We start from the raw sequence: 17785 nt of genomic DNA, 5'->3' as shown, positions 1-17785 counted from the left end.
AATCGATTGCTTGCAGTACCAACAGCATTATATGTCCAGTTATCTATTGGGAAGAACAAACCTGTATTGGACACCATGCATGAATTGATAACTTCGAATTAATGAAGTTCTGTAAATTTAGTACCAGCGTTATTCCATTTACTCATCTGTGAACTTACTTATGGAAGTGGTTACCTTCTGACCAGTGTTGCTTTAGGTATTTTTGTGATGGAGTGAAAAAAGACATTTTGCCTGCCAACACTGACTCCATAGGCTATTTAATTATAGTCCACATGCTCATACTTACAATCAGGTCAACACTTCTTTCCGTGTGGCATGTGCTCTGTAGACAGTCTCCTTTTTCAAGGACTGCTCTTTCCAGAACTCCGTGACCTTCCTAATGGTGGTCCTTTTACTACCGTATGTAGTATATGTTCAGCTTCTTCCAGTGTTTGTTAAGTGTGGGTAAATAAGCCAAAATACTGTTATAATAAAAAAAAAAAACTCTTTCAGCTTAAAGCTAGGTAGAGGCTATATCTAACTTTCAAAACTCTCTTCAGATTACTGGTTGATCATTAGCACCATAGCACTATCTCTATTTATTAAGCATTTGTTTTAATACATATAAGAGATGTAAAACCATTGTTCTTTTCTGTAAGGGTTTTGGTTATTTACATAAAACATGTAACCCAGCGATAAAGATTAAGTACCAAGTGAGCAATAGAAGACATCAGTATTATAAGTAATGATACACATGTACTGAAGTAGTTGAGGTGAGGTATAGGTCTTGAATAGAGAGTAGGCAGGCATAGGGCAGAGGAAAGGGTATTCCAGGCTAAGGGAATACTGAGGAAAGTCCTTGGAATAGGAATCTGGACTATGGGTTTGGCAAAAAAATATTTTCTTTATAGATGATTTTTTTTCCTCCGCTCCCCCTGTAGATGATTTTGAAGTAGAGCAGCTAAGTGACTAATAAGAGATAAGACTAGAGATGTAGTTAGGAAGCAGATAGTGATGGACTGGAATGTAGCTTTAGGAAATAAATTTTATCTCTAGTTCGGGATTAATTTTTACCAGCAGGTGGATGATGTGTTCAAAAGAGCAATTTAGGATGTTGAGTTTGACATGTTTATGGAAGGTGGAAGATACTAGAGGCCAAGTCAGTTAGGAAACCACAGCCATAGTTTATGGGTAAAGAGAAAGAGAAGAAACTCATGTTCATGGAATGGGCAGGAGGACAAGTGTTACTGATCCACCGGTGGAAGCCGGGCCTGTGGCCCTGCCCCCTGGGGCAGAGGCTGTGAAGCAAGAGCAGTTGTGTGCTGAGCTTCGGTTCAGGTCCACGTCCAGGGGCTGGAGCAGGAGATCGGTGAGCAAAGGAGTCAGAGCAAGGGGACAGCAGAGCCTGAAGGCCAGTAGAGATGTTTCCACCATTGAACGTTGTCCTGAGCTGACAGAATGAATAGATTTTAGGGGGTAAATTAATTTTTTTTAACTGTTAACTTCATTTTCTTTTGTATGACATTTTATGTATTTGTTGCTGAGGTGAATTTTTTAAATAAATATAACTATGTATCTGCAAGTACACAAATTACGGTTGTCGAGTCTTGGGATTTTGCACTGTGAATGCTCTGCAGGGTTTCTCAGAGCTTCAGAAGCCTGTCTTGTAGGGGTTAAAGCCCTTCTCGTTAAACGACTAGGTGAAACAGCTGCAAAGGGAACCACTGTCTGCACCCTGTCATCCTAGATTTGTTGTGCCTGCTTGTTGGAATCATCCTCCATAGTCTTCTGTCATAGCTTGTTTTTCTCATTGTCATGTTTGTGAGATTCATCTGTGTTAACAGTATAGTATTTTTTTGCTATGTAATATCCCACTGCATGGATATACCACAATTTATTTATTCATTATACTGGTGGGAGACATTTGGGTTGTTTCCAGTTTTGGGCTGTTAGAGATAAGACTACTGTGCTGTGAACTGGAGAAGGAAATGGCAACCTGCCCCAGTATTCTTGGGATTCTGGAGAATCCCATGGTCAGAGGAGCCTGGTGGGCTACAGTCCATGGGCTTGCAAAGAGTCAGACACAACTTAGTGATTAAATAACAACAACGCAATGAACATTTTTGGATGTATACATTTCTTTTGGGGTTGTAGCTAAGTAGGTTATGCATGTGTTCAGTATTAATACATAGTGTTTAACCTGACACATTTTCCTCCTACTGGCAGTATATGCAAGTTTCCCATGTCCTTGTCCACAAAGGGCGTCCTGAGCTTTCAAAATTTCTGCCTATTCTTCTGGGGATATAGTAGTATTTCATTGTGATTTTAATTTGCATTTCCCCAATAATTAAAGTGAACACCTTTACATATGCCTGTTGGCAAAAGGATCTTCTCTGCTATTGATACATTTTTCCTGTTAAAAACCTGCATTGGCAGTTTGTTTATTTTTTTTCAGTTCTTTTATTGACTTACAAGTTTCTTAGGTATTCTGGATTAATATCCTTTGTCAGATATGTGTATGGCAAATATCTTTCCGTATTCCTAATGGTACATTTTGGTAAACAGATTTTTATATTAATGAAGTGTAATATATTAGTCTTTCCCCTTATGGAGAGTGCTTTTTAAAAAAATTGAAGTGTAATTGAATATAGGTTTATATTAGTTTCAGCTGCACAATGCAGTGATTTGATATTTGTATATGTTGTAAAATGATCTTCACAGTGTCTCATTAACATCTGTCCCCATAGTTATATTTTTTCTGTGATGAGATGCCTTTAGATTTACCTTTCTTAGCTGCTTTCAAATATAAAATACAGTATGACTGACTGCAGTTACCATGCTGTACATTACATCCTCTTGATTTATTTACTTTATAACTGCAAGTTTGTATCTTTTGACCCCCTTTACCTACCTCCATCTCCCACCTCTGGCAGCCCATCAGTCTGTTCTCTGTATCTGTGAATTCTTTTTGTGTGTGTTTTCTTTCTTTTAGACACCACATATAAGTGAGGTCATGTGGAGTTTGTCTTTCTCTGTCTGACTTATTTCACTTAGCATAATGCCTTTAAGAGCCATCCATATTGTCACAAATGGCAACTTTTTAAAAAAATTGCTGATTAATAGTCTGTTGTTTATGTGTATCACCTCTTCATTGTCCATTCATCCATCAATGGACACTTAGCTTGCTTCCATGAACATGAGAGTGCACATATTAATATCTTTTCAAGTTAGTGTTTTTGATTTTGGGGGGATAAATACTCAGAAGTGGAATTGCTAGAATGGTAGTGCTTTTTTGTGTGCTATTTAAGATATCTTTGTCTCCCACAAACTTGTGAATACCTCATATTATTTTTAGGAGTTTTATTATTTCATCTTCTAAATTTAGATCTAAGTTTGTGAGTAATTGAGGTTTATGTATGAGTTGAGGTAGGGTTCAAGATTTTTTTCTCCCTTTTAACACACAGACATTCAGTTAACTTAGCACTATTTACCGAAAAGACAATCCATTTAATCCATTCCTCTCTGCACTGCAGAGGAGGGGAGATCCAGGCCTGACTTCATAGGAAGTAGATGGGCCTTAAATAGTAATTACATCCCAGAGAGGAGTTAAATTTAGTATAGCATGGGAAATCTGCCAGTTAATGAGGAGTATATCATAGAAGTATTTGCTTTCTTCTTCCTCTTTTTTTTTTAACTTTTTTTAAGAAATAATTTCTTTTATACACACACACACACACACACACACACACACACACACACACACACTTTTTAGAAAGAGTACATAGAGCTCTCAAGTAACCATCACCCAGAAATGATTAGCATTGCCGAACCAATTGCGAATAAGTTATGGACATGGTGTCCCATCACCCCTTATTCCCTAAGTGCACAGAGACTGTCCACTCAGGACGCTGGCGTCAGTCTGGTATCACCAGACTCCACTCACTCTTCAGTGATGGCCCCAAGCACATGTTTTTCATAACATGTGCTTTGTAGGAACAGCGTCTCATCAGGATCACTGGCCTGCTGTGTCTCTCCATTCCCCTTACGTGAATGGAACTGGAACAGTTCCTCAGTCTTCCTTTTATGACCTTGACATTTCCACACACTGTATGTAGAATGTTCCTCACTTGAATTTGTCTTGTGTTTTCCTCATGATTTATGCATTTTTAGCACAAACATCACAGACGTGACCTGGGGTCATCTCAGTGTTTCATGTCCGGAGACCCAGGACGTTGAAATGTCCCATTAGTGATGACGTTGGTTTCTTGGTGAAGAGTGTGTCAGCCAGGCTTCTATACTGTAAAGTTAATTAATAAGTATGTTTTATTATTAAATAGTGTAATTAATAAGTATTTTCTGAGGAGATACTTTGAGACCGTGTAAACATTCTTTTCCTTATCAAACTTTCATTCACTTACCAGCTTTGGCATCTGTTGATGATTCTTGTCTGAATCAGTGACTACTCTGAAGGTTGCCAAAGGGTGATTTTTAATTTCATATTCCTTTTTGATTTATTAGTTAGTTGGAATTCTACCCAAGAGCTTTCTCATCCCCCTCATTTTTTTGTTTATATCACTATTGATTCTTGGATTCCTGTTTTACCTGCAGGCTTATGACATGTGTGTCTGTGTGTGTCCGCACGTGCTCAGTCATCCAGTCATGTCACACTCTTTGTGACTCTGTGGACTGTAGTCTGCCAGGCTCCTCTGTCCATGGGATTTTCCAGGCAAGAATACTGAAGCAGGTTGCCATTTCCTGAGTCAGGGAATCTTCTCAACCCAGGGATTGAACCTGTGTCTTCTGCATGGGCAGGCAGATTCTGATATTTACCACTGAGCCACCTGGGAAGCCCTATCTATGATTTATTTATTATTATCATCATCATTTATTTTGATGTTCAAATTGTCCCAGGTTTTGCCAGTGGTATGGTCCCTCAGGTTGACTCCTGTGTCCTTCAGATAGTTCCTCCTCATTCTTTGGGCATTGCTTTCTGGCACTAGAAGTTGTCCCTAGGTCATCTGGCATTTTCTTTGCCGTGGTTCCAGTCATTTTTTCAGGAGCCCTGATTGACTGACTAATCAACTTATTCTTTCAGCAAATATTTGTTGAGTGACTACTGTTATATGTTCCAGGGACTTTTCTAACTTCCTACAAAGTTGTGTCTTTAAATGTTAGCAATACGTTGCTCCTTGAGAACTAGTTGTGGCATCTTTTTTAAATCTGTCTCATAATAAGAATCTGCAATTGTTGTTATGTACTTTTGTATAATTAATTAATTAGTCTTTTTATGTTTATCATCGGTAAATGTAGAAATTTCCTTTAACGTATCTAAAAACCACTAAAAGCTGGTGATGTGTTTACAATGTCAACTTTATAGCCATAGAATATATGAGGATTTCAATGTAATGGTCATCTTTATGCAACTTGGGTCCAACCCACACATGTTGAAAACCCTGGTACTTACGAATTCCAGGAGGCGGCTCATAGTTTGATTATTCTTTAAATGTTTTCTGTGAGAGCGTTACTGTTTTAGGTATTGGGCTGGCCAAAAAGTTTGAGTTTTTTCATAACATGGAAAAACCTGAACAAAATTTTTGGCCAATCCAATATCAAAAGGTGTTCACATGTAGAGATATCAGTCTTGTTCTGTAGGAAACAGATGGAGTACCTTGCTCTAAAGGAGTTGAAACCTTTTCTGTATGGTTTGTGCTTTTCTGTTTCTTTTCTCCTCTCCTTCACAACGCAAGTTTCTAGCATTTCTGTAAGGATAATGTACTGTAGCCTTACTTTCAAGTGAGGAATTTACATGCGATTATTTCTTTATTTAAATAATATGAATACAGTACTTTTACCGAGTTTAAAATATAATTTTGGTGTCGATGGCAGACATGCTGTATCCTGCCAGTGCATTAAAATCATTTCACTGATCATTTTCAAAGACATTGGTTTTCTGTTTATGGTCATCCTTAAAGGATGAGGTCTTTCAAGCTTCTTTTTTTTCTTTCTATTTTTCCCCTTTGAACTTTATGCTGTTTGTGTCTGTATGATTGTTGCAAAGAATTCATAATGACATAAATCATACAAGTGATTAATCTGTTAATTATTAAACAAATCTTTCTGAAATAAGAAAAATCTAAACTTCTAAAGGTGTTCATGGCTCTTTGGGGTTAAAACATCTTTGGAAGACTGTTCAGCAGTTTCTGATAAAGTTAAACATAAACCTACTCTGTGATCTAGCCATTTCACTACTAGATGTATACCCAACTAAAAAGAGTGTATATGTCTTCCAAGGGACTTCTTGAAAAATGTTCAAAGCGGTTTTATACTTAATAGCCTCAAACTGAAAACAACCCAAATATCCTATCAATAGCAGGTTAAATAAACTGAGCAGAATATTATTCAGTCTGAAATAGTGATATTCAGCAAAGCCATATGTTGGAGGAAAGAAGCAAGACAAACTAATACACATTCAGATTTGAAGAACAGGCAAAACTAATCTATGATGGCAGAAGTCAGAACAGGTAAGGTGGGGAGGTGGGTTTTGACTGGGTATTTCTGGGTGATGGAAATGTTCAGATCTTAATCTGAGTGGTGGTTATAAGTGTGTTTACATAGATAATCTTTCATGGAGCTGTATGCTCAAGGTTTTTGCATTTTACTTATCCCTTGGTAAAGTACCGTAAGAAACAAGGAGAAGAGAATCCCTTTGTGCTGGACGTGCTCGTCCTCTGCTCTGAGTGTGTGCATCAAATTTGGGTTTGGACTAATTGGACTTATTTAATATGTTAACTTTTTCTTATCCTTTTTCTGCCTCCTCCTTTGTCCTCCCACCTCCTTTATTCTTTTTGTTTAGTTCCTGTTCTTATTATCTTCTTCAGTGGTTTCATGTGAATTCTTTAGAAATGAGACATAAAATTAACAGCTTATGACTCTTGATGGCTTGCTTTTGGCCTGGCTGCCAGCTGTGCATTTGTGTCAGACTCCACCACCCCTTGGCTGATACTGTGCCCCAGTTTCTCTTCTGCAATAAGTTGACCCATTTTTGTTAGTGATGAATGGAGTCTTAAATGTATGATGCAGAAGGCATGCTATGCTATGCTTAGGTTGCTCAGTTGTGTCTGACTCTGTGCGACCCCATGGACTGTAGCCCACCAGGCTCCTCTGTCCATGGGGATTTTCCAGGCAAGAATACTGGAATGGGTTGCTATGCCCTCCTCCCGGGGATCTTCCAAACCCAGGTCTCCCGCATTGCAGGCAGATTATTATCTGAGCCACTAGGGAAGCCCAAGAATACTGGAGTGGGTAGCCTATCCCTTCTTAGGGGATCTTCTGAACCCAGGAATTGAACTGGGGTCTCCTGCATTGCAGGGGGATTCTTTACCAGCTGAGCTATAAGGGAAGCCTGCAAAAGGCATAATTCAAATGAAATAATACAGAATTAGACTGGAAATGCCTTTTACTTTCTATTAAGGCTTTAGATTCATTTTTGTGATTTGTTATAATGTGTTCTGCAGCCCACGGGGTTGCAAAGAGTTGGACATGACTTAGTGACTGAACAACGTGTGGAACATACATGTATATATTTTTAACTAAATAACCTTTTTTGCTACTTAAAGTTGACATAATAGTTGTACATTATTTGTGAGTTATTATGGGATTTTTCAAACTTCTATAAAAGTAGAAGGAGTAAGATAGTGACTATCTCTGTACTTGTCATCAGGTGCAACAGTTACCTATACATCTCATCTTACGTCTCATCTCTCTGTCCTCTGAATTATTTTGAAATAAATTTCAGATATGTCACTTCATCCATAAATGCTTCAGTATCTTTAAAGATTATTCACAGGATATTGTTTTATTTACTATTTTTTCCTATTGTTAGTTGTAGAAAAATTTTATTTTCACTAGAGAAGTGCAGGAATTACTGATGACCCTGTATTTTTTGCTAATTTTAGTTGCTTGATTACCAAAATATAAATAAAAATATTCACAGATGATAATGCTTTTAATGATTAAAAATCATAAGCTTTCTGGAGGAAGTAACTGTCAAGTTCAGTGGTTTTATGATGTACAAACTAGGCGATTTATGAATGTTTTGTTTCTCTTCTTTTGAAATAATGTAACTGTAAAGTTCAATTTTTGGTCATTACTGTACAGAAAATGTTGCAAAAACCCTGAAGAGATTTCATTAGAAATGACTTTCCTGTTTATGCAGCTTGTTTATGCGCCTCCTTAGAAAAATCAAACAAGGGGCCATCTACTCTTCCGTGCTAGTTGTATGTAAAATAAATATAGATTGGATGATTTGTTATGGAAATATTTCACTTCTGTGCCTTTAATATTTCTTTTAAACAGGTAGTATAACTCCAACTGTGGAACTGAATGGGCTTGCTATGAAAAGGGGAGAGCCTGCCATCTACAGGCCATTAGACCCAAAGCCTTTCCCCAATTATAGAGCTAATTACAACTTTCGGGGCATGTACAATCAGAGGTTTGTATGTCTTCTTTGGTTTTGTTCTTATTTATTATTTTATGCATATTATCAAAGTTTCTGAAACTCAAAAGGTATTTCTGTTGTAAAGAAAGTTCACTTGGGGTATTTTTTGTGGAATATGGATATATCAGGCTTATAAAGAAATAAGTAATACAGTAAAAAAAATAACTTTTACAGGAGCTCGTGACAGCCCTATGTTTGCTGCAGGCAGGACCATGTTTTAAAGTTGTTCCACAGTATGGTGTGGAATTTCCAGTTGTCTTGCTCATTTATTCAGCAAGCAGATGCTTTCAGCTTAATTAATACTTTTCTTAATTTTGTCTGAATACATTGCAAACATGACTGTTTATAACTTACAGGAAAGTTGTTAGGACGATTTACTAAGTGTTTCTGCACACTGAATAATTTTGGGATAGTTTTAAGTGTAACAGAATTTTCTTTTGCACATGTGGGCAGAATTCTTTAAAAAATTTTAGGGTTTTTATTTTTTCCTGATCATTTATAAAAGTCATATGGCTCATTGTAGAGAATGTGGAAAATGCAGACAGTTAAAAATACAAATAATTTGCAAACCTAGAATTAAACACCTTTAATATTTTGATGTGCTTTACATTCTTCTTGTTCTTTTCATATAAATATATTTAACCAAATATAAATTATCCTTTGTATGCAATTCTGTCTTAGTTTATGGAAGTATAATATAGGAACGGTAAAATGCACGAGTCTTAAATGTACATCTTGGTGACTTTATTATTTTATTTATGTACCTATGTATTTATAGTTTATTTGATGACCTTTCACATCTGTGTGTCCTCATGTGATCATCACCTATCAAGCTCCAGAGCATTTCCATCCCCCTGAGAGTTTCCTCACACCTATTTACACTTGGTACTCCTCCTCCCAGAAGTAATAACCACTGTTCTATCTCCATAGATCAGTTTGGCCTGTCCTTGAACTTCCATCAATAGACTCCTACAGCATATATTCTTTGTGTCTGGCTTTTTTAACTTCATATCATGGTTTTCTTGTTTTGTTTGTTTTTATTTTTTGATTTTTGGGGTTCATCCATGTTGCTTGTACCTAGGTTCTACCATTTTTTTATTGCTGAATAATGTTCTTTGTATGAATATATCATCATTTGTTCATTTTGAACGTGGAGTAGTACACCTTCTTTTTACTTAATAGAGGTATCATTTTTCATATCTTTAACCTTTGAAAAACATTTTTGATGGCTATATTCATGTGGCTGAGGTATATTTTACAAGTATTTAGTCAAGTGTAAACAAGGAATACTTGATAAGTATATCAAAAAAAACACCTGTTTTTGATCATCTAGATTGTTCCTCCCCCTTTTTTTTGACAATTATAAATAATGTTTCAGTAAAAAATCTTTACATGCAAGTTTTTGTTTACATCATTGATTATTTCCTTAAGATAGATTACTATAAGGGCAGTATTGGGTTAAAAAGAATAATATATTACCCAATTACATTCAAGTTTATACTTATTTCTTATAGTGTATTTCATACTATTCTGACAACACTGAGCTTAAAGCAGAGTCTTAATAGTTAAAAAGTGGTATGTTTGAATTTTTTGGTTTTATTGATAACCTGTTAGGCGCAACAGTTTTTTAAATAAATATTTATTAGTTACTTGTCCATTTTAATTTGCTAATTTTGATTGCATTGCTTAATCTGTTTTCAGATGTTTGTGTGTTGAGGATATTAGCTTTAAGAATATTTGATTTTCCTGTTTTTTAAAAATTGGCTTTTTTAGTTTTGTTTTTTAATGTACTCCAGTTTTAAATGTTATATGGCATAATCTATAAAATTTTTGGTGTGATTTCTCCCACTGCTTCTATGCCTAAGAAATTCTTTCTCATGTTTGATCAGATATTTATTGATGCTTAAAATTTTTTTTAACTGAGGCATAATTGACATACAGTGTTGTGTAAGCTTAAGGTATAGAGAACACTGATTCGATGCATTTATATTGCAGTATGGGTGTAGTGTTAGCTTATAAGCTCTCTCCAGTCACATAAGTATCACTCCTTTTAGTGTTGGGATGCTGTTGCTTTTAAAAACATTTTGTGTATTTGCTGACAAATTATTACCATTCAGATAGGAGAAGTCATTTGTTTAATCAATAGATAATCTAATACTTTTTGGTGTCTTGCTTGATAGTGGAAAAATTACCATTCAAGATTCAGTCTCACTCAAATTCTAAATGGCTCATTTAAATATTGTTGTTCAAGTTCTCTAAGAAAAACTTGCGCCCCTTTCTCTTTGCTCTCCAGTGTATCTGGGGGGCATTTATTTTATTGTCCTGGTGGGAAGGGAGGGTACTTCTCCCCACCCCACCCCATGTGCTGGCTCGTGTGGTCTTTGTGGTGTGATGTCTCTTGTCCACCAAGGAGCTGATTCCTCTCTTGTCTGCCCTGCTGAAACCTGCAGTAGGTGACTTGCAGTCCATCTTTCCCCCTCAGGTAATGCTGTCAGAGAGTATTGACCATCTTCCTCTTGTCCTTTTGGACTAAGCTCTTAGCGCTCCTCGTCTCCTTTGGATGTTGTTCCATTCTCATCCTCTTCTGTCTAGCTGGAGCATACACTGCCAGGCTTACCAGCCCTCAACTTGGTGTCCACGCTGCATGGGAAGCAGGAGAGACATGCCGTTTCTCTTATGGTTGCTTTGCTTCCCTTTTTTCTGTTACATACCCTTGCCTTTCTCATCAGTCTGAGGTTACCGAAGATAAATACAACTACTTGCCTACTTGAGCACAACAGATAGGTTTGATCACCTGAGGTAGGAACACCTTGTCAATTTTATACTTATAAGATACTTTTCTTTTAATGTACTATAATGAATATTCAAGAGAATATTTAAAGCTTAATGTATTTTGATATCTGTAGTCCTTTATTTGAAGTAAAGTTTTTGATTAGTGAACTTATTACTTTTAAATGAAAGCAGACTAGTGCTAAAGCAATGAAAAAAATCAGACAGTAATTTCTGTCTTGGGTGAGGTGACTATTTTGATCAAGGCCCAGGAGCAGAGGGAATAAGCAGTGTGGATGCTGTGAGAGAGGGAGAACTTTGAGGCAGAAGAAAAAGCAGCACAAAGCCTGGTGCCCCGAGGCCGCCCCAGGAGGCCAGTGTGGCTGGAACAGCCTGGGCCTGGAGGAGAGGAGTGGGGCTGTGAGGATGTGACAGGAGTCAGGTGGTTTGGTGGTGGTTTAGGTGCTAAGTTGTGTCTGACTCTTGCGACCCCATGGACTGTGGCCCACTACGCTCCTCTCTCCATGGAGTTCTCCAGGCAAGAATATTGGAGTGGGTTGCTATTTTCTTCTCCAAGGGATCTTCCTGACCCAGCAATCAAACCCAGGCCTCCTGCATTGCAGACAGGTGGTTTGGTTTGATTTTTTTCCCGTTTTAGATTTTCTGTTAAGTGAGTGCCTGCACGTGTGGTAAGTTGCTTCGGTCATGTCCGACTGCGACCCTATGGACTGTAGCCTTCCAGGCTCCTCCGTCCATGGGATTTTCCAGGCAAGAATACTGGAGTGGGTTGCCGCGCCCTTCTTCAGGGGATCTTCCCGACCCAGGGATTGAACCTGTGTCTCTTACGTCTCCCGCCTTGGCAGGCCGGTTCTTTACCACTAGCACCACCTTAAAGAGCATTGTCATTTTTCCTTCCTTGGCAACTTCCAGTTTCGGGGCCTGATTCCATGGTTGTCATAAGGCTGCGAGAATTTTTTAACAACCTCTCTAAACTATTATGCCTTAGGCAGTTCCTATTTAATGGATCAAGTGGACTCTTCCTTTAGATTTTTGGAGAGTCTTTAGAATTTTCTGCAGATGATAAAAAGGGTAAAAAGAAAGTAAGGAAGTACTGCTAAACTACCAAACCATGTTTCAGCCTAAACACTGTCTGCTTACAAAAGGGCAAACCTATCCATTACTCATTAGGCTATTAACATTATGGTTTCATATATGACCTTAATTTGCAGGTGACAACACCTGTGTGTGTGACAGGGAATTTGGAACCAGAGATCAGAGGAGATGCTTTTGTCAGACTCCAGATGAATTGGGAGCTTTTTACTAAGGCAGGTTCTGAAACGTTAAGAAGTCGAAGAGACAGGTGTCATTTAGAGGGAGTTTTGAAAAGATCTTTTCATTTTCTGTTTAAAATAATATTATTTAATATTAGATATTACTCATGCCTTTTTTCTTTTTTAAATTCTTTTCTGGTGAGATTTCTCCACTTGAACTTATTCAAAGGCCTAAACAGGAGCTCATAAAAAGGTCTTCCCCCAACCTGCCTCATTTTATGTTAATTGGGGAAAAGGATTTATCCATGAGCAAACTGTGTATACAACTCGGATTCTGAAATACCTGGGTCTCCCTCTAATGTACCCAAGATGTTTGAAAATGAATACATCCAGAACATCTTTTTATTTCTCATTTGGGGTAGTGTTAACTGACAGATATGAAATTGAATGCACACAGAAGTTTATATGACAGTACAAGATGTAAGATTGGTGAATATTTTATGCTTTTGTTTATGTTTTTGTAATAAAGACTTACAGACATTATCTCAAGGAGTAGAATGAATGAAATCAGACCTCCTGCAAATAGTTGATTAGTTTTTTTGGAATTCACAGATTAAGAAACCCCTATTGTGGGGCTAATGGCCAGAAAGCCCCCTGGGCTACTGATGCAGATAGTCAAAGGGCCACAACTCAAATTGTATTGGCTGAACATGGGAATTTTTCTGTGTGTAACTGGAAGTCTCTTGGGGAAATCTTCAGGCATGGTTAACTGTAGGGCTTTCACATTGTTTTTCCTCATTTTCCGTTTCTCTCTTTCTAGCTCTTGTCTCATTTTTCCTCTGCTTGACTTGATTTTCAAAAACACTGTCTTCCATTTGCTATACCTCATAGGCCACATAGCCCTTAGACTTGTACTAGAGGAGGAACACATTTTTGTTTGTGGATAGTTCTTAGAAAAGTTCCAGGTAATCTGTTCATCCCAGAATTTGTCAACCTAGAGGAACAGGGTTTAGTCCCATCCAAACTGCTCTTCAGAGCACATTTTATAGAGTTGCTCCCTGAAGGCAAAGATTCAGAGGGAAAATTATTTCCATTTTAGTCAGAGTATTTGGTTCAAGTCCTTGTTGTGATACCTTCGGTCATATGATCTTGGGCAAGGCCCTAGACCGCCCTTACTTTCCTCCTTTGCAAGATTGCACTCATTCAGCAAACATTTATCTAATGCCTACTGTTTGCCACATGTTGTGTTAGAGTAGATAATTTGGTGGAAGACAATATGGTAGACTGTAGTTGTCTAGAGGAGGAAGACAGTGAAAAGGAACTAACAGAGTGATAGATGTCTCCATAGAGTGCTCTGGAAATGTTGAGAGCAGGCACCTCACTCAGATCAGGGAATTAAAGAAGCCTGCCAGAAGGAATTGACACTTGAACTGAATCTTCGAGGTTAATAAAGCATCAGCCAGCTGAAGAAGGTTAAAAAAAGCAATCTAGATTTTGGGAACAAGGGCAGGGAATCCTGAGAAGTTTAGTTTATTCATGGACTTGCAAGCAGTTTGGTTTTAATGGAGTAAAGAGGCTGAAGTTCAGGCAGGTCGCTAACCTGGATGTCCTCAAGAGGCATGCCAAGAAGTTTAGAGGTTATCCTGGAGGTGATTGGGAGCCTTGAAAGGATTTTAAGTTGAGAGATAAAATAATTATATATCTGTCTTGGAAATATTGCTTTTGCATTATATAGGAAATAGCTTGAATAGGCTTAAAATTTAAGGGAGAAGGTGCATTACAAGGATGCTGTAATTCAGGCTTAATGTGATGAGAACCTGAAAGTGAAGATGGAGAAGAGGGGACAGTGTCTAGATATTTAGGAGGCAGACTTGGGGATTGAATGATAGAGTCCATGAAGGGTGACTTTCACATAAGTTGTAATAGCCTTCACAGTGAGAAGAGTTGGAGTAGACCTTTGGAGAGATGAAGAATTCGGTTTTGACTACGTTCAGTTTCAATTGAATATGATCCTTAAAGAGTCCATTTTATCACTCTTTAAAGCCTCAGTGAAGGGCATTCGAAGATTTATCTTTGGCATTGAGGGTTTGTTGGGAGTGCATATGGAAAGAGGAGTTTTAGGGTCTAGGACTTCTATAATAGGGGTGTGTAATGTCATCTTGGATGAAATGGCATTGTTTAGGATACAGCCTGAGTTTGCGTGACATGTCTGTTATTCATTCATCTAGTATTTAGGCTTCTTTTCTCAAAGCGTTTGGCTACATTGGATTGCTGTCATTCAGAGCAGTTTCACGGCCTGCGCCTGTGCCAAGCACCCTTGTCGTCCGCTGTGCTTGGCTGCTTTTGTGTCAAGACAGTATTTGGTTGCTTTAGGCTAATGTGTCGTTCCTGGTCCAGTCACTGGTAGCTAGGTTAGAAAAGTTGCCTTCTCTTAGCATGTGTAGTATGAGTCATAGCAAGTTAAACAAGGAAAGAGTTTGACCTGTTTCGCCAGGTTACTTGTCCCTGTAGGCAGATTCAGGTTCTGCTTGAGGCTCCATGGTCTCCCGTTTTCCCTGGGAGATAAATCTGTGAGACTTAGAACTTTACGGACAGTGAAAGCTGTTAGGAGAAATTTGATAGGTGAAAACAGATTTCATGAAGCATCTGAGCTGATTTAATTTCATTATGTTAATTACCAGTAAAACTAGAAATAACTGAAGATTTTAGGTTATGAAATAGCTTATTAATTACATTTCAAAGTTTATGTTTATAGGCTGATGACTAGCTGCTAATTATTATGATGTTGGTTTACTAGTTATTTTGAGCCTGTCTATACTATCAAAGTGTTCTTTACCAGTTTGTAATGCCTTTCTCAAAAGCATGTTGGGAAGGAGAACAATTGAGAAACTGAATGTTTGTAGTAGTAAGTGCAGAGCTACAATTTTGCTTTCTGCCACTAGATGGCGCTTGTATACTGATAAAACAACATACAGACTTAAGTTCACTTTGGTTAATACTCCAAGGCTTATGTTTATTGATTAGTGAGAGGTTAAATTATATAAAATTGCCAGTTTTGACCTTGCTTTGACCTGTAAACATTACAGTTTCGTATGGTTCAAACTAATCTGAAAAATTTAGCTAAGTACACAATTCTAAAGCCTCTTGGATAAGTGAAATAAATCAGTTCAGTTCAGTCACTCAGTTGCGTCCAACTCTTTGCGACCCCATGGACTGCAGCACGCCAGGCTTCCTTGTCCATCATCAACTCCCGGAGCTTGCTCAAACTCATATCCATTGAGTCGGTGATGCCATCCAACCATCTCAAATAAATATGAAGTGGTAAAAAGCAGGAATTCGTTCTATATCTGATTTTACCTTTTGTGTATTATATTTCTTGGTTTGTTGAATATATTCTTTCTCTCTTATTATATGCTTTATTCATGAACTGTATGTCAGAACCTTTCAAAATGATACTTCTTTTATTTATTTATTTTTTTTTATTTTTTTTAATTTTTTTATTAGTTGGAGGCTAATTACTTCACAACATTTCAGTGGGTTTTGTCATACATTGATATGAATCAGCCATAGATTTACACTTATTCCCCATCCCGATCCCCCCTCCCACCTCCCTCTTCACCCGACTCCTCTGGGTCTTCCCAGTGCACCAGGCCCGAGCACTTGTCTCATGCATCCCACCTGGGCTGGTGATCTGTTTCACCATAGAGAGTATACATGCTGTTCTTTTGAAACATCCCACCCTCACATTCTCCCACAGAGTTCAAAAGTCTGTTCTGTATTTCTGTGTCTCTTTTTCTGTTTTGCATATAGGGTTATCATTACCATCTTTCTAAATTCCATATATATGTGTTAGTATGCTGTAATGTTCTTTATCTTTCTGGCTTACTTCACTCTGTATAATGGGCTCCAGTTTCATCCATCTCATTAGGACTGATTCAAATGAATTCTTTTTGACAGCTGAGTAATATTCCATGGTGTATATGTACCACAGCTTCCTTATCCATTCATCTGCTGATGGGCATCTAGGTTGCTTCCATGTCCTGGCTATTATAAACAGTGCTGCAATGAACATTGGGGTGCACGTGTCTCTTTCAGATCTGGTTTCCTCAGTGTGTATGCCCAAAAGTGGGATTGCTGGGTCATATGGCAGTTCTATTTCCAGTTTTTTAAGGAATCTCCACACTGTTTTCCATAGTGGCTGTACTAGTTTGCATTCCCACCAACAGTGTAAGAGGGTTCCCTTTTCTCCACACCCTCTCCAGCATTTATTGCTTGTTTTAAAAATGATATTTCTTTATGAAGATATCACTTTATAGATGTAGGACTGAAAGACTACAAGACAAAACTTTCAATACTTCCTCATATTTTTATGTAGGATTATATTAATTAAATAGGAATGCTTTTCATTTTGGGAAATAAGTCTAAACCCATAATAAAGAAACATTAAACTCTCATAAGCCAGAAAAGAGAATTTGAACAGGTTACCAAAGCAAAAATGAGGGAGAATGAACTGGAATTCAGTGAAGCCAGGAATCAGAGAGCCAGGGAGATAAAGGTAAAAGAAGAATTATTTGGGTCAGAAGCTCTTGTCTTAGCAGTCTTATTTAAAATTAAGAAGAACTAGTAACTGAAAGAAAAAAAAAAAGAATAGGAACTACTGTACATTGTAACCCTTTAAATAAAACAAAACTCATTGCTTGGTTAGACCAGATGCAACACTCTTCATTTTATGAAATCGAAATATAGCTTTTTTCTTTGAAGTGCAATATGAAGAGGGTCTTTCAACATCTGTTTCCCCAAGTATAGGATAAACATCAAATTATTAAAAAATATTTTTGGGGGTTTATGTTCTGGCTGTGATGAAATAACTGGGACTAGATTTACCCTCTCACTATAAAATCTAGAAAACTTGGATATAGTTTTTATATTATATGTGAACTGATATGAAGAGAAGTTGTGGTGAGTTAAAGATGTATATTGATGCAGGGCAAAAAAAGAATAGTTAAGAATACAATAGTGGAGATAAAATGGGATCATAAAAAACTATAATCTAGAAGAAGGTAGAAAAAAGGAGTAACGAACACATGGTATAAATAGAAAACAAAGAACAATGTGATAGATCTAAACCCAATTATATTGATAATTATAGTAAATGTAAATGGTCTAAAACACTGGTTAAAAGTTAGAGTGTCAGATTGTATAAGACAGCAGGAGAAAGAACTATATGATGTATAAAGAAATCTACTATATTTAAAAATTTTTAAAAATG

At 37.4% G+C, this 17785-nt stretch overlaps 1 protein-coding gene across 14 annotated transcripts in view; it reads left to right on the top strand.

Annotated features, from left to right (window-relative positions):
• STAU2 (staufen double-stranded RNA binding protein 2) overlaps nucleotides 1–17785 on the top strand; it is a 299958-nt gene that overhangs the window by 40765 nt on the left and 241408 nt on the right. For all 14 annotated transcript variants that reach the window (XM_043879211.1, XM_043879208.1, XM_043879203.1 and 11 more), the window contains one exon: nucleotides 8335–8470. In XM_043879211.1, the coding sequence (XP_043735146.1) occupies nucleotides 8335–8470 (136 nt within the window). The remainder of the gene's footprint in view (nucleotides 1–8334; nucleotides 8471–17785) is intronic.

This window comes from Cervus elaphus, chromosome 21 (genome assembly GCF_910594005.1).
Source record: "Cervus elaphus chromosome 21, mCerEla1.1, whole genome shotgun sequence".
Classification (NCBI taxonomy): Eukaryota; Metazoa; Chordata; class Mammalia; order Artiodactyla; family Cervidae; genus Cervus; species Cervus elaphus.
The sequence above is the reverse complement of the archived record's forward strand: the minus strand, read 5'-3'. Positions and strand labels throughout refer to the sequence as shown.